Below are 25,054 nucleotides of genomic sequence, written 5' to 3'. Positions count from 1 at the left end.
AGATGTGGCAGCTCCTCTACTTTTTTAGTAGTTTAAAGAGATTCAGCAAGAGAATCAATGGTACTTAAATGTCATATGTACTGACAGCAGAACAATTAAATCATTACTTGCAGTACTTTAGCAGATCTGTAAATGCAACGCACAGATTAAAAAAAAAATATATTTTAATCAATACTTCATGTCACAAAATACTTTAACAAATCTTTACAGTTGCACTACAGAAGGTATTCTGACTGGTTGCATCATGGCCTGGCAGAGAAATTCCAACACACAGCGATGCAAGACTCTGCAGGAAGTGGTGGACTCAGCCCAGTCCATCACATGCATGGCCCTCCCCACCAACAAACACATCTAGGATCTCCACTATATTCTTGCTGATAGCATTGAGCGGGAGGTATAGAATCTTGCCATCCAATGCCACAAAGTTCAGGAATAGTTATTTACCTACAACCATCAACTTCTTGAACCAACCTGCACAACTCGTAATTCTGCCTCAATGATGGAACACTATGGACTATCTCATGTACTTATCACGGACATGTTTTTCGAACTCCAATAGCTTGTTTTTGCACAGTCTTTTATAATTTTATAATCTTGTATAATTAGTTTTGTATGTTGTCTTGAGTCTGCCCATAATGCTGCTGCAAGCAAGATTTTCACTGTACCGCACTGTATCTGTGCTATTGCCTATGACAATAATCGGTTGGAGTATTACAAATTCACTAAAATTGCTTGTTTCCCATGGTTCTGTAAATATAGCTCGTACATCTTTCCCAATACTTCCTAAAATGTTCCACAAGCAATTTTCAAATTGTGAAGTTGCCGTTAGCTTGCCTTTTCTCTGCTTTCTGATCCTCCAACTGCTGAATGTTGCTTTACTGCGACACTACTGCTTGACATTAGCATATCTACCCGTATACTTTTTTAATTTTTATAGACCAGCATCTTTGTTTTTAAAACAGTGTTCTTCCCACCACCACCGCCACCTTTCTCACTGAATCTCCCATGGTCCATGGTTTTGAAATTCATCATATTAGCAGTTTGTTGCTTCTATATTTATTTGGCTTCTCGTTATTTATGAACCAAGACCACATTATTAGTCATCTCTCTAAACTGTTCTGTAAGTTGTCGCTGGGGTTTGATCGCACATTTTCCCATTTTTTAACATTGTTGGTTCTTTGTCCTGAAACAAAAAGCATGTTGACATCATCAATTTTTTACATGTGTAATTTTGACACAATAGGAGAATGTATACTGTTGAAGAACCTAGTCTACTCACTTAATACCATGTTTAATTAAAGAAACTTGGCCAGTGTTTTCTCCTCTCTACTGAAATTACACTGTAACTATTTTGGGAAAAATCATTAATTTACTTCAATTAATTTAATTTACTTCCTTTTCTGCATTTTTCACTTCGCACATGAATGCAAAACAGTTCAGAAGAGTAGATTTGGCCAAGAACGCCTTTTGATGTTATCTCTACATTGTTTTTCCATCATCAGGTGCTGGTAAACCACCGATGTACGGCGATTATGAAGCACAGAGACACTGGCAGGAGATAACATTCAATTTACCCGTCGATGAATGGTTTGTAACCTCAATGCAATTAACTAACATGTTAAAATCGTAATTGAGGGTTTTCTCTAGAATATATGATATAATGAAGAAATAAAAATGTTCCCCCTCCTCCCCCAACCCTTTCCCTCTTCCAGACTACCCCAACAATTATGTTACTTCTGAAACGTTTTCATATTCCAATTAATTTATTTGTATACAAGGGATGTTGAGAGGCTATTATACCTTTGGAAAGCATCATAATCATAATCCCACTTACCAGAAGGAGCTATTGGCAATTGTGCATGTGTGTGATCTCTGACTTTCTCTCCACTGGACTACAGCATGATCTTACTTGCTGTACCATTAGAGGTGCCCTGCTGAGAAAGAAACCTGTTACTTAATCTTAGAGAATTGTGATTCTGTGGCATTACCTACATATCCTCTGACAGTGCATTTAAAATATTGTAATTTAATAAATTAACTTGCTGAAATATATGCTTTATAAGCAATCCGAGTATCGGCTATTACTGAATATATTGACTTTAACATTGATTTGTTTCTCTCTTCAGGTATTTCAATACAAGCAACAATGATCTTGAGTACTGGGGTCTTGATTATCCACCTTTTACTGCCTACCACAGTTTGCTTTGTGCATATGTGTAAGTTCATTCTGTTAATGGTAGGACAATTTGGTATTTTAAATTATTCATCGGAAATCTTTAATGCCAAATAAGTGAAGTTTTGAGCTCTTGATCAGTGACTGACCTCTTCCTGCTCCTTTCATGTTTCAGTGCAAAAGCATCAACTTGGTAGAGATTAGGATAATTCATGGCCTTGTTCACATTATATGCAAGCTTTGATGTTAATGCTATTCTCCAAATTTGTAGATGAAGAATAGTCATTAATGGCATTAAAAATGAGCCCCACTGTATACTGCAAATGATATGTTGTGGTGAAGGGCTTGTCCATGGGGTTCTGGGATTGTTCAACCCACTTAAAGTAGCAGCTCTAACAGAAAAGCAAGAATGGGCGAAGACCACCCGACCTCTTGAGCCTGCTCTATTGTTCAATACAATCATGGCTAATCCCCCAATGCCATATCCCTGCCTACCTCCTGTACCCCACAAGGTGTCTAGAAATCTATCCACCTCCTTCTCGAATAGATCCAGTGACTTGACTTCCATGAGTCTTTTGTTATTGAGAATTATACAGGTCCACCATCCTTAAATAAATTTATCTTCATTGCAGTCCTAAGTACTTTTCCCTGCACCCTTAATCTATGACCCCTTGTTTTAGTCCCCTGAGTCATTGGAAACATCCTTGTACATCCATTCTGTCGGGCTCAGGCAGAATTATGTATGTTCCAATGAAATCCCTTTTTGTTGTTCTAAACTTGATCCAATGCTGATATGACTGCCCCACCATCCCCGAAATTAGTCTAGTGAACCGTTGCTTTGTTGTTCTGTCTCTGTGGCAAGTATCTGATGTCTGAGATGGGGAGACCAAACTTACATGTGTACTTTAAATTGGTCACTTCACAACCGAGAATAAAAAATGTAGTAAGACCCAGAGCTGGGCACAATCACTGATTCCTGCAGTACTCCACTTGTTGTTACCTGTCACCCCAAACAGCATGTTTACTGCCACTGCTCCGTTTCCTCTCTGTCAACCAATTTTCAATTGATGCCAGTATGATGCTACCAGTCTTATGTACTTTAATTTTTCACGCAAAACTCGAGTGGAATTTTACATACATCTTGCGCATTATTAATTAGTCATGAATCTCTGAGAGCAAGCAGCTTGATTGAATTCTTCAATGGTTGAGGGCAGTTCAGGCTCTTCCATTCAAAGGTTTCAAAGGCCTTTTATTGTCACTTGTACCAATTAAAGTACAGTGATATGAGAATTACCATACAGCCATACGAAAAAAAAGCAGCAAGACTCACAACTACATAAAAGTTAATATGAACATCCACCACAGTGGATTCCCCACATTCCTCACTGTGATGGAAGGCGAAAAAGTCCAATCTTCTTCCTCTTTATTCTCCCGCAGTCTGGGCAGTCGAACCATCTGTCGGGACGATCGAAGCTCCTGCAGCCGGCGGTCGAAGCTCCCGCGTCGGGGCGTCCAAGCTCCCGGGTCGGGGCGGTCGAAACTCCCGTGCCTTGGAGTTCCCGATGTCGGTCTCTGACTAGAGACCGCGAGCTCCATGATGTTAAAGTCCCACGGTTGGAGCTCAGAGGTCGATCCATTTAGACTCCAATTTAAAGGTTGTGCAATTGATTAAATCATTGTATGCCTTCATTTCGAGAGTTATTTCGTGTTGTGCAGAAGAGGAAAATAAGTGGGCAAAAAGAAAATATTAATATTTGGATGTTTTTCCTCGGGGTGCACATTATTTAAAATGTAGAATGACCATTTTGTTTAATTTTAACCTAGAGCTGAATTAATAGATCCTGAATGGATTGCTCTTTTTACATCCCACGGGTATGAGAGCGACAAGCACAAACTCTTCATGAGATCAACAGGTAATTAAAAATTTCAGAGATAACTTCAAATCTTGTTGGAGCGGTGGGGTGGGGTGGGGGGGTGGATGGAAAGAAAGAAAAGCAATACATAAATGGTTGAAGCTAGGTTATGATACTTAGGAATACCTGATTGAAACATTTTTTACCCCTCCAGATTGCTTCATCAGTGATGTTCTTCCAACATAAAATCAGACGGATCTGTTTTGATTATGATTCCATTGATTTCCATTTTCAAAGCTCCATGTTAATTCAGTAATATAAGAGTGGAGGGGGAGGGGGAGGGGAAGTGGCACAACAGTTCAGTGATTAGTGTTGCCTCCCAGTTTAAGACATCTGGTTTGGTCTCGTCCCTGGGTGCTGTCTGTGGAGTGTTTGTCCATTTTCCTTGAAACCACATGGGTTTCCCCATGGCACTTATTTCCTCCAATGTGCCAAAGACATCCTGATTGGTAAGTTAATTGGTTTTGTCTATTGTCCATATTGTAAAGTGGCAGGTGGTTGATGGGGATGTGAGTGCATAAAAAATGGAATTAGCATAGATGGGTACTTTCTGGTCGGTGCTGATGTTGTGGGCTGAATGGCCTGTTTTGATGCCGTGTGACTTTAGAGTATTCAGGCGGGCTGTCAAGTATTATTCATTGGATTGGATTCAATTTATTGTAATTATCTCATAAGAGACAACGAAATGGATTTTCCTTACAGTCAAGTAACATTAAAATAAATAATAATAATAATAATAACTTTATTTGTTAAGCACCTTAAAAAACAACCAAAGCTGACCAAAGTGCTGTACAGAAAAAAGAAAACAAGCAAGACATCATAAAACAGGCAGAACAACAGAACATACAATTAACACGAGGCGCATAAAATTACATACGAAAATCCAAACAATAAATTAAAATACATAAAACACAAGTACGAACCACGCAGCAAAACCAAGCAAATAAAGTTAATAAACAATTCAACACCTCACTGGTCTACAAAGGCCACGGAGAATAGATATGTCTTCAGGAGTGACTTAAAAACAGCTAGAGAAGACAATAAATATATATATTTTTTTAAAGTACAAACACAGAAGTCCATGACACAACATAACCCCACAGTGGCACCAAAGTTGAGGAAGGTACCATAGTCCAGCCAGCCTCCCCGCCGATCTTCCCAAATGTCCACCCGTGGTCGGGGCCTCCTGAGCACCCGCAGTCGCCAGCACGGATGGACTGGGTGACGTTTCAGATCGAGACCCTTGGGCCTCGACTGGAAACATCACCTTTTCCTTCTCTCCATCGATGCTCCCTGTCCCGCTGAGTTACTCCAGTATTTTGTGTCCATGAGCCATAAATCCTGATTGTCAACACCACTCTTGTCGAGAGCTCCACCATCTTCTATGGGGTATCATTGACCAGGTGCTTTACTGAAACACCCATAATCAGCATCTTTACAGTGAGGGCAGTGAAGAAGGTGGATACTCAGACTGTTGATGCCAGCAATGGAGTATCCAATATGCACAGATTTGTACAGCACCTGTGGCAGCATTACTAAGGCAGCTTATGGTTTGAACATGTGGGTAGGAATGACAAACACTGAGACATTAGCAATAAATACATGGGGAAAATCACACAAAGATATCTTCATTATAATAAGGAATAAACAATATAACTGTTTTGGAAGGTATACATTTATGATGGTTGTGGATCAATGTATGTGATGTTGAATCTTGTGCAGATTTTATTTGAAGACTGGAGGAAAAATAAATCTAACTTTGTTCCTGGGAATGGCCTGAGGCTGAGCATTCTGCAGTCGTACACTCAGCCCTGTGGACTATGTCAGCAGTTATTTACACCTGTTCACTTGGTGACCTTGAGAATTCCACAGGTCACGTGGACTAACGGGCTGGAAGACAAATGTTATTTTTCTCCCTGTTCCACAAGTGAAAAGTTTAACTAGTCGATTAAAGTTCAATCTGAAATATCTAAGGATGCCTGTGAGTGAGGTGATAATTCCTTCCTGCACGAGAGTGCAAATGACTCGTATTACTGGTTTCCAACCAGTGCATTAAGCAGGGAACCTCTAGCTTTCCCCAAGTTGCTTTGGCCTGAGTTTTGGACGCAATGAATCCCATCCACAATAAGTGAACCACTACAATACGATATAGATCCAGAGTTCAACACTTTAAGCCATAGTGTGCATCAATAGAAGGAAGCAAAAGACAGTTCCTTGAACATTGATAAGATATTTTGGATTTGTGGAGAGATGGAGGACACAGCATGGATTGAATATATTGAGCTGTTTTGAGATAAACGGCCCCCATGATATGAAATATTTGACTTAACCCATAGTAGAACAAAAAAAAATAAAACAGCCTCAGAAATCTAAAGGAAACATGGCATATTGGATATACTGCAATAAATATCAGTTACTGCACCAACACAGATTTTTCCCATTTCTCCTTGTGACCTGAGAGAGCCAGTAATTATTCCAGTTAGTTCTGAATTTCTGCATCACAAGGATTTGACTATCAAGATCAAAATGAACTCTCCCCTCCTTGCCTGCACGCATTGCACGCACTCTCACCTGTAAGTGTTTAACCTGAGAGAGACCAAAGCACCAGGAGTGAATGAAATGACGTATGCAGCAGCTTGACCCATAGTGCTGCTATGTCATTCCTCAAGGTCACCTTACTGAATATTACGTCACTGTGAAATATAGACACAAATTGCTGGAGTAACTCCAAATGCGGGCCAAGCCGTGTCTCTGGAGAAAAAGGATATTTTGGGTCAGGCCACTTCATCGTTTTTCTCCAGAGATGCTGCCTGACCCACTGAGTTACTCCAGCAATTTGTATCGCATATTTTTGGTATAAACCAGCATCTGCAGTTCTTTGTTTCTACATTTCTACATTGGGTTGCTGCGGCCTGCTAAACCATTTTCACATTCACTATTACATGCCCAGGAATTAGGAGGTAAAAGCAAGTGCGAATTTTCATACACAAGGAATTGAGCTGAGTTCCCTGTCTATTTGGTAGACCAAGTTTGTGATCGTACAGGAATGAAATCAGAAAGTGTTTTAACATAAATAGAGGTGAAAATAAGGAAAAACCTATGTCATGTGGTTTTGAATGTTGAGTTAATGATATACAGTAATTCACAAATGAAAATGAGAATTTTTTTTAAGAAGTTCATGGAAGATGCAGCAAAGGCAAACAAATGGAGCCCAGAAGAGAACTGGGTTTATGAATCCACACTCCATCCAAGCCAACATATACTCAGTGGTAGCGGTTGCCTGTGCAGGGCTGCATGGTTTTGATCAGGGTGATGTGCTGGAATTTTTGGAGGAGGAAAGGGAAAGCATCAAAATGATTACTGCTTCCTGATCATTGATCCCAGGTGTTATTAATTGGACAAACCTCTCCCAGTGATGAAAAGTATGTTGTTGTGCTTACATTGGTTGTGTACAGCAAACATGATGAATTCAGTGGCTATTTTAGGAAGTACAATACAATGACTAGCACCTTTGAAATAGTGTTAAGATATTAACCATATAACCATATAACAATTACAGCACGGAAACAGGCCATCTCGGCCCTACAAGTCCGTGCCGAGCAAATTACTACGGAAACTTGCTAAAGCAGACAAGATGTGGGTTCAATATTTGAAGAATATCATCAAAGGTTGTGTTTGTGGGATGGGGTTGCCCTATTTTAATTTAGTTTAGTGATACAGCATGGAAACAAGCCCTTTGGCCCGCTGAGTCCATGCCGACCACTGAGCCCTTTAGCCAACCCATTCACGCTAGTGCTATGCTATCCCACTTTCACTCAGTCCGTACACACTAGGAACATTGACAGAGGCCAGTTAACCTACAAACTCGCATGTCTGGGATGTGGAACAAAATTGGAGCTCCTGTAGAAAACCCACGGGGTCACAGGGTGAGCCTGCAAACTCCACATACACACAGCACCTGGGTTAAGGATCGAACCCTGGTCTCTGGCACTGTGAGGCAGCAGCTCTACTGATTGCATCACTGTGCCACACACATTTGGGTCTTGATGCTTTTATTCTTAAAGATTCTTGTATACGGTACTGACATGCTGTCTATTTTGTTCAGTGGTTGTTGCAGACATCACTGTGTATGTTCCAGCGATCCTTTACTACGTGCATCTCTGCGAAGGTCCATGGGCCACAAAGGTAGGCACTGTACTCCATGTTACTCTGGCAATTGCAAACTTGAAACATAGTGGCACTCTTTCCTGTCTTTGTGAAAGCAATGGGCTATATTGTGAAAACAACATAAGAGAAAATGAACGATGCACCAGGCTATTAATGTAAAAATTGTCCAGCAACTTTCGTTGCCCAATTGGGCATGTCTAAAATGAGTTTTTTTAACTTAGGATCATGAGACTTCTGGATTCTCAACTTCAGATAGTTGTGGAGTATATTGAGTACTCTGGTAGATTTATGGAAACTAAGAGAATGAAAAGAGATGAGGATCTGGGAGGACCTTGATGGATCAGGATCAACCACGGTCTTATCAAATGGTAGAACGCGCTTGTGTATGGTCTGTCGCTTCTGTTTTAGATGGTCATGTGAATAAGAGAGATCCTTTGAATTGCAAATAGCCACACTCCACTGGACAATTTCCACCACACTGCTGTTAGCTTCACATAAGAAGCATCTTGCCTTTACCTACCATGTGAATTTCAAATTGCTACATTTGCACATTAAGTAGCTATTAAACTCACCACAGAAAGTTAATCTAGTAATTAACAGTGTAAGTACCCTTTAATAACATCATAACCATTAATGACAGCCAGACAACTTTGCTTGTCCAGAAAGTGAACAATTAAATTACAGAGCCTTTGTTCCTTCTAACTGTGAATTATGGAGACTTCAATTAAAACTTGATATTTTCTTTACTTTTTTTTCTTTTCATTAAAAAAAATCCTTAATTAGATTTTTCTTTCATCTCTCTTTATTTCCTTAATACTTGCCATTAATTTAATTCACTTTCCTTTATTCCTCTACATATTTCTTAACCATTTAGCCTGTAGTCCAAGATGGCTCTCAACTTCACTGTTATTCACTTTCACTTTTGTCAGTCTCATGGATAAAAAGATTATACCCATATAAACTATGGGAGCAAATCTAACCAAAGTACACAGTGAGATGTTCCACTCAATGTATAATATTATATTCTCCAATAGTCATTTTGATTTGGGAGGATTTGTTATCCTCAGTATCCTCCTGTGACCTCTCCCTTATTTATTTACCGTGCAACAACAGTTCTCTTGTGATGTATTTGCGAACGTTGTGCTTTCTGAAAGGAGCAACAACGCACTAAGTTGAATGCTCTACAACATTTCACACGGGCTTTTATTAAAACCCTTGTCAAACTCACTACTGTATACTTTGATACTTCAGTCCATTAAATCATCACTAATTCAAGATATTGATAGTGTAATGGGGTAATTGAATTAAGTGCACTGCTGAATCGAGGCTTTTTCCAAGTTCAACAAGCCTAGATTGAACTAAGATGATAAATTTCCGCTTCAAGTATTTGGTTTTAACTGTGTGCGGGGATGGGGTTGGTTGGCTGCAGATATATGCTGGTGGGAATCAACATTCTGTGCGCTGTAAGTTGATAGTGAAGGAAAGAAAATGCTGGAGGAACTCAGCAATCAGGCAGCATCCCTGGACAACATGGGTAGGTTAGGCTTTAGGTCAGGACCCTTATTCAGAACTTGCATCAGTAAATTAAGTGCACAACGGACTGAAGTATCAAAATATGCAGCAGTGTGTTTGACATGCAAAGTCTGTGAAATGTTGTAGTGCATTCAACTTAGCGCTTTGTTGCTCCTTTCACAATGCACAATGTTCCCAAATACATCTAAAGAGAGTGGTAGATGCACAGTAAATAAATAAGGAAGAGGTCACAAGAGGATACTGAGAATAAAATTGAATCCTCGTCCCATGTCCGGTGACTATTGGAAAAGATTATATTGTCCACAATGTCTTTGAGTGGAACATCTCTGACTGTGCTCCTGCAGTTCCTTGTTTCTACCGGTTGACAGCAAATTGCCAAGAGAGAAGCTCTCATTCCCAATCTCTATCTGTGTGTGTGTGTATATTTATGCATTTATGGACATGTGTTGGGTGAAGGGAGGTTAGCACTCCAGAGTGATGAGCCAGCTTCCTGTCAGGGAAATAGCATGTTGACACTATGTAGGCTCAAGTGATGAATACCTACATGGTCCAAGGACACTAGTGGAAGCATATATTAAAAAAAAAACAGTGGTTAGTCTTAGAGGAGGGAGGAAACGCAATGTTCGGTGAAGGAGGGTGTGTGGGAAAACAAGGTATCATTTTTACGGATTGATTACCATGCAGTTTTGAACCAACCAAATTATTTAATATGGTTTAACATTTTGGTGAAGGTGACTGATTTCGACATGGGTGGAGAGTTTCAGCTAAATCCTCTGGAACGTGGCCGTGGAACAAGTGAAGATCATTCTTGGCAACACTCGCTTGACTTGAAGATAATATCATTTGAAACTGCCTTGAGGTTTTAAATTCTGTCACATTACAGAATCATCATTAGATTTACTGGTATTTTTGTATACTGAAACAACATAACCAAATCATTAACATGCTCTAAATGCTGATAAAAGTCAAGGTGAAGGCTTCCTTGATCTATGGTGGTTGCTTCAAGATAACAAGCAAACTAGATATGCCATGAAACCAGATCTGCTTGGCTGGTAAACAATTTTTGAAATCGTTTCCTGAGAAGTATGCGGGAGAAGCTGGTTGGGGGTGGGGGGGAAGGAAGGAAGGGGGGGGGGGGGGGGGGGGGGGGGGGGATGTTGGATGGTGGAGACAACCAAGGCAATCAACAGCTGAGGGGGCAGTAATGACATTCATTTATTGTTCATTCCATGTAATTATCAGAGTTGTTCATATAAAGGTAACAGCTGCGATTGTGCATTGACTGCCTCACGCTCTTCGCCGTGCGCAGTGAGTAAGTGTTCCTAAATTAGCATCTGCGTTGTGTGTCTAAAATCACACAATACCGCTTCGTACCATGTCATGGGGCACAAATCCCTGGCAAGCTTATGATATTCCTTACCAAAATATAGAACGCAAATGTTTTTTTTAATCTTTGAATATTTCATTTCACCACTTTCTCCTGAAGGCTCTCTCTAATCCTCGATGATCTGCACTACCTTAAACAAGAGTCACTTTTTCCAACGCAAATAAACAGCAGCATGTTTGACCGTGGAGCGCATAATGGTTGAGTCTAATTTTGTCCTGGTGTTGCTGTTAACCTTCTCCTTTGCCAACAAACGTTAAATATTTATTTGCAGGTGCCCTGCTTGATTTGACCCTACGACTCTCACCCCTTCCTCTACCCAAGGGCAGAGTTAATGCCGTTGGTACAAGTTCTGTTGAGATCCGTTTACACATTCCACGAGTGGAACTTGGAGCTTTCCACGATATCTGCTTCACTGCGTATTGAGTTCTCAATGAAGTACAGTGCAAAGTTCTTGCCAAAAAAATTATAATGTTACTTTTTATTTTGCATTTTGCATGGAGAAATGTACTCCACATCCAATTAGGTGGCAGCTTCTGTTTGCTGAGTTATTGCATTCATGGCCACTTGCACTGTTGAGTAGAAGATACATTGGGTTTATCGCATGGTTTTGTCTAGCACCCTCTTTAGTTTAACTGCATCATGCAAGATGATACAGAGTCAAACAAATCAAACTTCAAATTTGTGTCTGAATTTGCAATTAGACAATGTAGATAAACAGATACATTACAGATGAATAATAGGATAGACTTGAGGGACTGAATGGTTCCTTCAATTTAATTGCTAATCGATTTCAGATTTCAGATGAGCACCGCAGTAGTAATATCTGTTTATATCTTGAGGTTTAGACTGGGCTCCATTGCCAAGCACCCTGTGGTCAGAAAACCTCATCAGGTGCAGTCTTGACTAAGGTGGCTGCCATGGCTAATTAACAATTACACCTGTTATTAGACTTAACTGGGGAAGAATGAGCACTGAGATGCGAGATACATGTATGATTTGGTGCCTTAATGTAACATGAAGCAAATTAAACCATATAGCAAGTCAATTTTGACCAAATAAAAGCCTTTGCATCTGCATTTAGGCCGAGGGCTAAAATTAGTCAATGTTCCCAACTCATGATCAATATCAGTGGCCCTTTTGGAATTGGTCATATCTTCACTGGTAAATGTAGATTAAACTCAACCATTTTCTGTAGTTTCAAACTAATTATGCCATGTGCAACACGACTTCTTGGGTGATGCACTGCAGAGTATAATAAAATGTTTGCTGAACGTTTTCATATAATAAGAAGAAATGGAGAGAAAATTGCTTGCGTGGGGAAAATTGAAATCAATTGCTTATCCTGAGCCATGATTCTGTGCCACTGAATCTAAATACACACTTGATGCTAACTTAATATGTGAAAGAAATTTCAAACCTATAAGCTGTACTTTTCCTTTTTTACAGGTATCGTTTTTGCTGTGTGCCTTATTGTATCCTGGACTCATTCTTATTGATCATGGCCACTTTCAATATCCTTACTGATAGAAGCTACATTTAAAAAGAAATGCGGTAACACGAACAGCTTCCCTGTGTTTCATTGGCAGTTGTCCAACATGATGTGGCACTAGGCCATATGGGGTCAGCTGATCTCAGGGTCAGTTCCTCGCCTTTACTGAGTTTATGGGTTGAAATTGGTAATCTAGAGTTTGGATCGAGTGAGTGGATGTGGAGAGGATGTTTACACTAGTGGGAGAGTCTAGGACTAAAGGTTATAGCATCAGAATTAAAAGATATTCTTTTAGGAAGGAGATGAGGAATTTCTTTAGTCAGAGGGTGGTGAATCTTTGGAATTCTTTGCCACAGAAGGCTGTGGAGGCAAAGTCAGCAGATATATTTAAGGCAGATATAGATAGATTCTTGATTAGTATGGGTGTCAGAGGTTATGGGGAGAAGGCAGGAGAATGGGGATAGGAGGGAGAGATAGATCAGCCATGATTGAATGGCAGAGTAGACTTGATGGACCAAATGGCCTAATTCTACTCCTATCACTTATGATCTTATGATTTAGGGAGAAAAAAAGATAGTGGGTTTAGCTACCAATTGCTCATCATGGACTTCTAGGGAAATATGTGTGATGGTTGAGGACAGATTTGTTTTCTTGCCATTTTCACCCTGGGAAGGCAACAGTGTCCCACACCAGCCTCATGGGATCAGAAACCGGGTGCAATCTTTGTGGAGCTTGCATGTTGTTCCTGTTTCTGCACAGGCCCCCTCCAAGTGTTCTGGTTTCTCCAATGTGCCAAAGACATGCTGAATGGTAAGTTAATTGGCTACTGTAAATTGCTCCTTTTGCAGGTGGGTGAAAATAGAATCAGGGAAGCAACAGTTAATCGGAATGTAAAAGGCAGAATGGAAGTGGTATGGTGGGTGCTTCATGGTCAGCGTGGATGCTGAAGGGCCTGTTGGTGTGCTCGATGATTCTGACTCCATGACCTAATGGATCAAAAATATACTGCCTGACAACACTACAATAGTAATAAAACTGATGCAAAATACCACCTCATGATTGTAACCTAATTGTTTTTATTTGGTTGGTTTTCAGGCTATTATTCAGTTAATCTGTCCGCCCACTTTATCTTAGTCCTATTTATATAATAAATTCTGAAAATGTTGAATGATATTCTTCTGGAAACGTTTCTATTGTGAAAGCTGGGGACTTTGGTTTGATTCCATATTTGGCCTTCGTCAATACTTGTGTGTAATCCTTATCATGACAACACATACAACTGCATTAGCCTGGGCCTCATCCTGTGGGGGGTGCTGGGCCTTTTGAATGACCGGGTCTTCTTAGGGTCAGTGGCATTTTGCATGGCCCTTAATTATAAGCAAATGGAGCTTTACCATGCGCCGCCTTTCTTCTGTTATCTCCTTGGAAGCTGTTTAAGAAACTTGAAAAATGGAGGGTGAGTAACTGAAAAGGAGTGGTATTTTAGTTTGTGCTGTGTCAAATGGATCAAGTAAGGTTTGCAAATGTTTCTATTTTGCCATTGTTCTGTAAATAGCTTAAATACAAAGGCAAGCCTTCTTTTTAGAATATTAGTTATTCTTCAAATATGTCTTTACAACCTTCAGTGGACAATAAGAGTAATTTTGTGGTGTCTTGATTAGAGTTGTATAATGCCGGCCAAAAACTATTTTAATTGTGACTAACACAGTTTGTGGAATAGGCTGTAGATTGGACAGTCTCAAATCTGTGTGTTATTATCTCTGATGAAACAGTGATATAAATTCTGTAACTTGACTCTGAACACAGAATAGAGTTAAATTACTCCAGGGATGAAGGGAGCAGGGAGGGGTGAACAGCACAAGAACAGAAATGGACTTGCCTGATATAACACAAAGTTGAAAAGCTTATTGTCACTCATTGTGAAACCATGGATATGTACAGTGACCATGTACAAGATATTGGAAAGCTGGTGATATTGTTCAGAACTACAACCCATCTTGAGTCAATGTATTCTGAGTGTTGGGGTGAAAATAAGAGCGTTATATAGTGATTAATTGTAATTGTCTTATGTAAATCCTGTCACGACTCTGTGATCTCCAGAAGTAATTCATAGCCACAAAATATTTAAAAAATGTTGTTATAGTGGGGAAGCCTAACGGCCAGTTTACACAAAATATTAACCGAGTAGGTTTTATCAGATGTTGCAAGTTTCAAGCCACATTGCAAGAAATAAAATACAAGTAACTGAGATAAAGAACTTATTCTTTTCGTTTGGTTGAAGAATGAATATCGTTCAGGGCATTGGGCATCTGAGATGGGCCTTATTCAAAAAGGCAGCACCTATAACAACTCAGCACCCCTTAGTTCTGCACTGGACCGTAAGCTTAGATTGTGCTGAAGTCCAGAAGTAGTTTTAAATCTACAGCTTTCTGATTGGTTAGATGTTATCATTAAAGTCATTGAGTTATAAATTTTGAGAAGTATTTGTGGAAAAATTGTCCAAAGCAACTTAAAGTTTCATTAATGCATTCAGTTGCTATGTTTCATGTTGCATCTAAACACCATGAATGGTGAACGATAGCGTAGCAGTTTTGCTATTGGGTGACCAATCCATCGATCTGAACTAATGATCTTGAGTTTCAATTCCAACATGGGCAGCTGTAGAATTTAAATGTAATTAATTAAATAGGTAAAGAATAAGGAGCTGCAATCAGTAATGATGATGATGTAGCTTCAGATCGTTATATAACCACATTTGGTTCACCAATGTCAGGATGGAAATTTGTCCTTCTTATCCGATTTGGCTTAGTGCGACACAGGACATATACTTGTGTATTTGACTAATAACCCTCAGAAATTGCGGAGCAACTCAGTTTATAGGAAATTAGGCAAAGGTAAACATGTTGATATTACTAATAAAGCACAAGGATGAAATAAGATATTGATTGTTTTTAATTTGATTTGTCATTATTTAAGTTGTCATAGGATACTGTAATTGCTTAATTATTATTAATTGCTAAATTATTAATGTTTAATAATAAACCTATGCTTTCATATAATTGGGCTAGGTGTTGCAGGGATAAGGAAAGATAAGGCTGCTGACAATCATGTTTACATATTGGCTGAAATATTTGCTTGTCAAACCCTGTCATAGTCATTATAGAACATAAGTGTACAAAGAGTGTTGGAGCATAGGTAGGAAACAGTTTTTTTTAGAGAGGGGTGTGGGTAATGTTGTGGGCTAGTGCAATATAGACAAAGTGAAGCCACTGTGACATTCTTTTACATATATAAATGATATGAAACCTATGCTGTGCACTTCAATTCAATCTGGGGAGAAGATGTAATATGGGTTTTTTTGTCTCATTGTGGATATTAGTGCCCAAGAGATGGAAATAAACTTTAATTATACCAGAAACCATTTTTTTTCTCTTCTGTTGTAGGTTAAAACAATTGCTCAAAATTACCCTTGTGGTGTTGATTTCATTTGCTTGTTGCTGGCTACCCTTCCTCACCAGTTTCCAACAGTGTCTGCAGGTGATTCGAAGGATTTTCCCAGTGGATAGAGGTTTGTTTGAGGTGCGTTCAGCAGATTATTGGTAACTATATGATTTATTATAGATGTTTACCATTTACAGCTCTTGGAGATTGTAACGGCACGTGTCATTTCAAGCCATAATGTAACTCGGAAATAATGCCAATTTGGTATTTTTCCTCATGTTGCAGAAGCACTGGGAATGTTGAAAAAAGATCTTTTACCAGGTCAACAAAATGAACCATGCTTATGAGCCCAATTATCCAACTAAACCTAAGGTGCAAAGCCCACTATCCTCACCTAACAACAAATTCATCATAAAATCTCCATGATTAACATTTCAATGATAATATTAGCTCAGCAACGGTGTAAAAGTCTTGCGTCAAATACTTATTTGGACATGGGTGAGGGCGAACTTGAGAAATTGTTAGCGTTAGCAAGTTAGTGACAAGTTAGGCATCTCCAATTGCTGTTTAAAAATATGCTGATGTGTAAATTACACGTTCAGCCATAAAATTGATATCTGCTCAGTTTGTTTGTAGAATGCGTCAAGCGTTAACCTTCTAACCTTTCTCCGTGTCCTCATCAAATTCGGGGCTGATATTCTATCTGTGCCATGTATGAGGGAAATTATTCCATCAGTCTGAGGCGTGGCCAGCTTGCCTGTGAAGTTATGTCCCCTCCAGTTGTGACACTGACAACTGTCTCTGCCGTTTCTATTTCCTGTCTTGAATAGAGGTATCAGATATTGCATTCTTGATACTGATATCATAGCCTTCCACAGATAGCCCATTTATAGAACCAATTTGGCTCAAACGTAACCCTTGAAATTGGCGTGCACTTGTATCGTAAACACCACAGATTCTGTTGACTCAGTCAGGCCTGTGAATGTTAGTGCCACACATTATTCTGCCATTTTGGTGTTTGGTGTGCTGTAAGCAATAACTTTGCTGGACTTAACAGCAAACAAATCAGTGATAGAGCACTTGATCACAACTTGGTCAAGTTCTCTTTTACAAATGCTTTTTAATTCAACAGAATGAATGAAATAACTATGGAACATGAAACCTGTGTTAAAGTCTTAGTAGTTGTTCATTTATTTTGATTCTGATGTTGTTTGCATGTTCGAGTGGAAGTGGTGCAGCTGTCGGGGGTTCCATGTATTTGTGGCATCGCAGATGCTGGCCCCTTCCAGACACTAAAAATCACCACTCTACTTGTGATACTGAATCAATGGCCATTCTCTAGGATATACAAGTACTTTGCACTTGATCCACTGAAAAACATAGGAAGCAGGCATTCTCTTTTCTTCATCCCAAATGTCCATCAAAACAATTGGAAGCAACATTTCCCTTTCTGGATGCACAAACAAATCTCTGCAGTTGCCTTTTGTAATTCAGCACAGATCGAGAATGAAACCTGCAGCTTTCATGTCTGCCTGGTCTAGAACTATGTGGGGGGGGGGGGGGGGGGGGGGGGGGGGAGTATTTATTCCACAAGTGGTAGCTTTGTTATTTTTTCACACACCAACTTGTGGCAGTATGCAATAAAAATGGTAATTAAGCACATCTATTGTAATGGTTAGTATATGTTCAATTGCTTTGCTCAGTAGTAAAATATCTTATAACTTGTTACAGCTTTCTTCTGCTCTTGGTTTAATCAGATACCATTTGCTAAGTATTTGCAGGAATCTATTTTAATGGACTTCAGTTGTGGTTAAGTTTCAATTGTCATGTAGCATGCTTTGGAGAAGTGTGCAGATTCAAGCAAGAATTACATTTCAGTGCTCTGGAAGAAAGATATGTTGTTGTGCCACTGCAAATCTTTTTTATCACATCTCTTGTTGATCTTCAAAAGTGCTTTGCATATAATTACTCTGACGTTCATTGGCCACTGTCACTAAAGGTTCATGTTAATAGGCTAATAATACATAGTCTTGGATTATTGATCCAGTGATAGTTCAAATTAATATATAGTTAATTAGGGCGGTAGAACTGGAATACAACAAGCTGATGTTAGTAATGTGGTATTGAATCTACTGATTAATCTCAAAAGAAACCATCAGACTGCTGATGTCCACCTTGACTTAACTGTGACTCCAAGCCCCAGCTATGTGGTTGACTCGCCAGCAGGGCGGCGCCTCCAGATTTTGCCGTGCTCCAAATGTTAGCGAGAAGGAATGTGCAGGACTGACAGACTGTGTGCTTAGTGGTCAGTCTACATAGCAGTACATTCATCTAATGAAGTGAAGTACAATTGACCTCGGGGGAGTTGTAGGGATTTCCATATCATGTGAATGAAGGATAAATCATTGATATTTAGGAAAAATGTAGCATGATGTTGTGTGGAGAAATAATCCATGATTGTTAGATAAATGTATTTATTGTATTGATTTGGGAAAGAATTTTGCAACAGATATTAACACTACTTAAAATTCAAGGACACTTCATAGTCAATGGAACGATAGGAGGGGATAGCGCTGTTAACTTTTGAAATATCAGATCTTGGCCAGTACAGCACCAGCTGACTAGATTGCAGAATCCAATACACCTTGTCTATAAAGCTCCTTGCAATCTGTACAGACACACATCTCTTGGTTTTTTTTCTCCTTCCTTTCAGCTCTTTAGCCTCGGGACTTGGTCAGAATTACTTGGCTGTTATTTGATTTGTGTTTTGCCAGATGTTGATGATGCAATCTCTGCGTATTTCAGAGAAAACTGCTGGACTTTACTGTGGATCGTGAAAACCAACTGCATAATAGCTACAGTATAAACCTGAAAAACCCTTAATAAACTGCTCCAAATGACAAAATATATGCATAGCAAAATTGGAAATCTACCACTGTGGGACAAGAACATTTTGGTCTTTGGGCTATTTTCCACGTGTAGCGGAAAAATTATTTATGATAGATTTCATGTTCAAGATCAAAACTAGGAGAGGCACAGTAGTGCAGCTAGCAGATTCATAGTCATACAGCATGGCATCAGGCCCTTCAGCCAAACAGGCCCTTCAGCCCATGCCGACCAAGATGCCCCATCAGAAGTAATCTGCTGATACTGTGTTGGGTTAATATCTCTCTAAATCATTCTTATCCATGTACCTGTCCAAATGTCTTTTAACTGTTGTTATAGTATCTGCCTCAACTACCCTCCCCCCCATCCCCCTTCCCCGGCAGCTAGATCCATACCCACCAGGTGTGAACCAGTTGCCCCTCACGACTCTATTAAATCTTTCCTCTCTCACCATATGATCTCTGGGGGTTCTGGACTCCCCTACTCTGGGTAAAAGACCGTGCATCTACCCTATCTATTTCCACCATGAATTAATACACCTCTGATGATCACCCCTTATCCTCCTCCACTCCAAGGAATAAAGTTCTAGCCTGTGCAAACTCTCCCTATAACTCGGGCCTCGAGCCCTGTAAATCAGTACTCCAATCCTCACCAATGTATTGTACCACTATAACATAACATCCCAACTTCTATACTCATTACCCGGACCGATGAAGGTCAGTGCACTGGATGGCTTCTTGACCATCCTATGATCCTGTTATGTCACCTTCAATGACTTGCGCACATGTACTCCCAGATCCCACTGCTGTACAACATTCCCGAGAGCCCTCCTGTTCACTGTGAAATTCCTACCCTGGTTTGACTTCCACATAAACAGCAATGGACCCCACACCAATCCCTGAGTCGCACACTAGTCACAGGCATCCAGTACGAAAAACTACTTTCCACCATCACCCTCTACTTCTTTCCATGAAGCCAATTTTCTTTCCAGTCGGCTGGCTCTCCCTGGATCCCATGTGATCTAACCTACCATAGAAGCCAACTATGCAGAACCTTATTAAATGCCTCAGTGAGGTCCATATTTTCAACAAATATAGCTCTTGACCTCATCAACTTTTACTTCAAAAACTCAATCAGATTTGTGAGACCTAATTTATCGCAAACAAAACCATGCTGACTATCCCCAATCAACCTCTGTCTAACCAAATATATATATTATCTTATTACCTCAGAATACACTGCAGTATCTTGCCCACCACAGATGTTATGCTCACTGGTCTATAGTTTCCAGGCTTTAATAGTCCTTCTTCAACACAACATTAGCCACCCTCTAGTCTTCTGGCGCATCACCCGTATCAAATGACGAATCATGTATCTCAGCCAGGGTGCCTGCCTATTTCTTTTCTAGCTTTTCCACAGTGTCCTCGGATATATCTGATCAGGCCCAGGAGGTTTGTTGACTTTATACGCCTTATTCAACACTACCACGACTGTAATACTGACTGTCTTCAAGACATTTCCATTAACTACCCCAAGTTCTCCAGTCTTCATGTCTTTCTCCACAGTAATAAAAGCACCTCATGATGCTGTTTCATGAAGTCTGCATGTTCTCCCTGTGATCATATAGGTTTCTTTCTGGTGCTGTTTTCCTCCCACACGTCATAGAAAATCAAAGACGTTTGAATTGATATAGTAATTGGCCGCTGTGAATTGTCCCTTTTGTGTAGGTGAATGGTAGAATCAGGTGAGAGGTGATGCGAATGAGCAAAGGTTTAATGTTAAGGGTTGTTTGACAACCGGTGCAGAATTGGTGGGCAATGACTATTTCCACAGAGTATGACTATGTTTGTTTCCTTTGATTTTACTTATAATCACAAAGTCTTCTCACTTCCAATTTTCAAACTGTTTCCCCCCATCACATAATCATTATATTTTGTTGATACTACTATTTCTTGAACAGTTTTCCTAAATTCCAAAAATGTCACCTGCTCTTATTCCTCCCAATATTCCACACCATGTTGAAATGAAAATTGTTGCACAGTAAACTGTAATTTATACTTTCTTTAAGTTTCAATGCTGTAAAAACCTTTTAAACCTCTCATTTTTTTCCTTCCTCATAAATTAACACGTTTTCAAAAATTCAAAGCTTGCTGTCAACTAATTTTACTTCGGAGTCACGTGAGTGACTACGTGAAGAACCCGCTCAGCGCGCATGCGCGGCATTTAACGCCAGCAGTGCAACAGCGGCTGCAGCGGGAGTTAGGCGCTCCCGCTACAGAATGAAACGGACCGTCAGGTGAGTACCCTGAGGTCGGGTTTCTATTACAGGGGAGCCTTTTTCTGCTTGTGTTTTACAGGCAGAGAAAAAGGCTCTGGAACAAAACTGTCCCCCGTTCAAGGAGGAACGTTTTTCCGTCGGGAGGGGGACAGCAACAGGCGGTAGGAGCGTTTACCCGGTGTTCCGCTATTCCCCGACACCGTGCCGAGCCCAGCCCGCTAGTACCTGAGCAGCGGGCTGGATGCATAGCCACCCGAAGAGGCATCCGGCAGGTGTTCCCGATTTCGGACGGGACGTCTCTCCACCCGCACGGGGGGAGAGAGAGCCGCTGGAGCGGCTCTCGGAGCAGGTGCCTGCGAGACGCGCTGCTTGAGGGGCGCTCTCGCTTCTACAAGGCACAAAAGCTCTAGAAGTAACAGGCGGTAGGAACAATTACCGGGCGCTCCGCTATCCCCATCACCGCGCCGAGCCCAGTCCCGCTAGTGCCTGAGCTGCGGGCTGGATGTTTAGCCATCCGAAGAGGCATCCGGCCGGTGGCTTCCGACTCGTCGGAGGGGACGTCTCTCCACCCGCAGGGAGAGAGACAGCCGCCTGAGACGCTGGAGCGGCTCCTGGAGCAGGAGCTCCTGCGAGACACGCTACGTGAGGGGCAGTCTCGCTGGAGGGTTCAGGCATACCCTCCACAGTGCCTAGGCACTGCCCATCGCTTCCTCCTTAGTGTGGTTAGCTTTGGGGTGACCAGTGGCTGGGCTGGTCATGAAGAGGGGTCACTGGCTGAACAACATCAGGAGTATGCTTGAGGTACAGGATCAGGAAGAGCTGCTGGGTGTGGCCGCTATGTGGCTCCACCACTAGCGAGATGGCTTTTCAGTCTCAACTGATGGCCAGCTTACTACCTGTTCTTTCAAAAATCTCCAAGACAGGTAGTCATGAGGCGTTGGATTTCATCACGCTTCCCCTAAATTGCATTTACTCAAAGTGGCCACCATTTTGGAGGGTACATTGAGCATCGCTTTTAAAAAAGCCAAAATATCAAAAAATGAATTTGATATCCCTGACGTCGGCTATCATTTTCGCATGCTCTTCCAGAGGGTCACGGTAGTATGGCAAAACACCTGACCTACTGTTCGCAGTGCTCCGCAACTTCTCAGGAAGTTATAAAACCTGCCCTCAACTCAAAGTTGTTACAGGACTGTGAGAACGCCGACCTCACAACCACAGATCCTGCTGTCTGGCTAAGTTACCAAACCAAGCCTAAAAAACTGGACGAAGTGTCCAAAATATCGGCGCAAGAGGTCTGGAATGAGCACCACACGTAAACCAGTCAGCAGTACCTCAAACGCGTCCACCAGGAGGGTCCACCTCATGGTACTGGTGAAAGCTCGGGGCCTGCATGCCAATCCCGTAAGCCTTTCAGGCCAAGGCCCAGAGCAGGCCCCATGGAAAATGCGCCACCACCCAACACCACCACCACGTCAGACAACGTGCAAGACTCGTTGGACCGGCAGGAAACAGAAGAATACCCATAACCATGGAGGTAGGTGGGTCTGGTTCCTACCAACGTATAGAAAATAGGGGCTTAATACTAACAGGGGGGAGATTACACCTGTTTTAAGAAGCACGGGAGTCTATCACAAGTGATCAGTATATACTCAATGGCTTTAGTGGATACAAAATACAATTCATACTGGAAAAATTGCCACCAGTTCAACATTTACCCCAGAGGGTATTTTCCCTCTCCGTTAAAGAAACGAGAGATCATGGGAAGCATGAACCCTTGGAATACCAAAGGGTATCATGGGAAACATGAACCCTTGGAATTCATATCAAATATTCGTCACTAAACCCAAAAAGATGGAGGAAGTCGCATCATCATTGACTTAACTTCACTAAATATGTTTGTTAAGTATATACATTCAAAATGGAAACGGTTGTTACTGCCAAACAACTAATTTCCAAAGGATACTTCATGGCAAGCATTGATCTTAAAGATGTTTACTATTTAGTACCATTCACAAGGATCATCGCAGATACCTGAAATTTACCTGGATGGGGCAGCTATGGCAATTTAAAGCGTTACCCAATGGGAAAATAGGCAAGACCATGGAATTGACTATGTTAGCTGTATCAGCTACCAAACAGTTATTCGAAACCCTGGGATTGTCTTACATCCAGATAAATCTAAATTGAAGCCGTCCACAATCATGGACTACTTGGGCTTCACAATTAGTTCAGTCTACGTGACTGTAACTTTGCCAAGAGACAAAACAGTTAATTTGGCACAATCATGCAACAATTTAATGGTCCACGTACTCCCAACTATTCGACAAGTAACAGAGTAATTGGGAATATGGTAGTGTAGTGGCCTGGTCAAGGTCAGGAAAAGACCGGACGCCAGGCGGATTCAAAAGAAGCTTTTTAATTCCAACAGTTCAAGAACACACATCGACACTCTTATCTCTACCCCTCGGGAGTCGCCCGGTAAACCCCGTGGCAGACCAACGCCCCTGTCCCTCAATCGTCGAGGGGGATGATCCAAGGAGTGGCCTACCCCCCAGGGACCACCACAGTAGCAGCATTTCCGGCTACACAATTCAGACCTTTGCACTGTCAAAACTTACAAAGAGCACTTGACGCTGAAAAAGCATTTGATCAGGTCGAATGGCCTTATTTATTTTCGGTGATGGAAAAGATGCAGCTAGGGGAGAAATTTTGCACATGGATAAAACTGCTATACACAAATCCTACGGCCAGAATACTTACCAACCAAAGACTGTCATCTAAATTCAGTCTATCTAGAGGGTGTAGACAAGGATGCCCGTTATCTCCATTACTATTTGCACTTGCAATTGAGCCACTTGCAGAAAGAATTAGGGGGCATCCGGAAATATATGGGTATAACAGTAAAGACACAGTGAATAAAATTTCTCTATATGCAGATGACGTATTAATTTACATCACAAAACCAGAAATTAGTATCCCAAACCTATTAAAACTAATAAACCAATTCGGTGCACTTTCAGGATACAGAATAAATTGGAATAAAAGTGAAATTATGCCAATAAGGGAACATAATAAACAGATAATACAACAATTCCCATTTAAAGTAGTAAATGAAAAATTTAAATATCTAGGTATCTATGTAACTAAGATATATACATCATTATTTAAAGCAAATTTTCCCCCATTATTGAATAAATTACATAAGAATATCCAATACTGGAAAACATTACCTATTTCAATGGTTGGTAAAATTAATGCCATAAAAATGATTTTTTTACCGCAAATATTATACCTTTTTCAGACGATTCCGATATACCTGGCAAAAAACTTCTTTAAAAAATTGGACTCTATTGTTAATGATTTTATCTGGGATTATAAGAATCATAGGATAAGCAAAAGACACTTGTGTAAATCAAAAAATAATGGAGGCTTGGTTTTACCTAACTTTTTGTTTTATTTCTGGGCAGTTAATATTAAAAATATGAACTTCTGGTTGGGAGAAATAGACCAGCAACCAGACTGGTAAAAAATGGAAAAGGAAGATTGTATGCCTTATGATATTGGTTCGATATTATTTGCTACGTCTAAATTAAACAAGAAAATTTATAGGGAAAACCCTATAATATTTAGTGCTATAAAAATTTGGAAACAATTAAAAAAGACATTAAAATTAGATAACTTATCTCTTTTTCTTCCAATTGTGAATAATTCATTGTTTAAGCCTTCATGTTTAGACGGGGGTTTTACACAATGGAAGAATTATGGAATTAAAAATATAGGACAC

The 25,054-nt window shown here is 40.5% G+C and overlaps 1 protein-coding gene across 1 annotated transcript in view; it reads left to right on the top strand.

Annotated features, from left to right (window-relative positions):
• alg6 (ALG6 alpha-1,3-glucosyltransferase) overlaps window positions 1-25,054 on the top strand; it is a 45,426-nt gene that overhangs the window by 1,280 nt on the left and 19,092 nt on the right. The window contains exons 2-8 of the mRNA XM_055642089.1: window positions 1,503-1,587; window positions 2,127-2,216; window positions 3,998-4,086; window positions 8,192-8,271; window positions 12,620-12,684; window positions 13,936-14,118; window positions 16,106-16,241. Coding sequence (XP_055498064.1) covers window positions 1,503-1,587; window positions 2,127-2,216; window positions 3,998-4,086; window positions 8,192-8,271; window positions 12,620-12,684; window positions 13,936-14,118; window positions 16,106-16,241 — 728 coding nt within the window. The remainder of the gene's footprint in view (window positions 1-1,502; window positions 1,588-2,126; window positions 2,217-3,997; window positions 4,087-8,191; window positions 8,272-12,619; window positions 12,685-13,935; window positions 14,119-16,105; window positions 16,242-25,054) is intronic.

The sequence above is a fragment of the Leucoraja erinacea genome, chromosome 10, assembly GCF_028641065.1.
Source record: "Leucoraja erinacea ecotype New England chromosome 10, Leri_hhj_1, whole genome shotgun sequence".
Lineage (NCBI taxonomy): Eukaryota > Metazoa > Chordata > Chondrichthyes > Rajiformes > Rajidae > Leucoraja > Leucoraja erinaceus.
The sequence above is the reverse complement of the archived record's forward strand: the minus strand, read 5'-3'. Positions and strand labels throughout refer to the sequence as shown.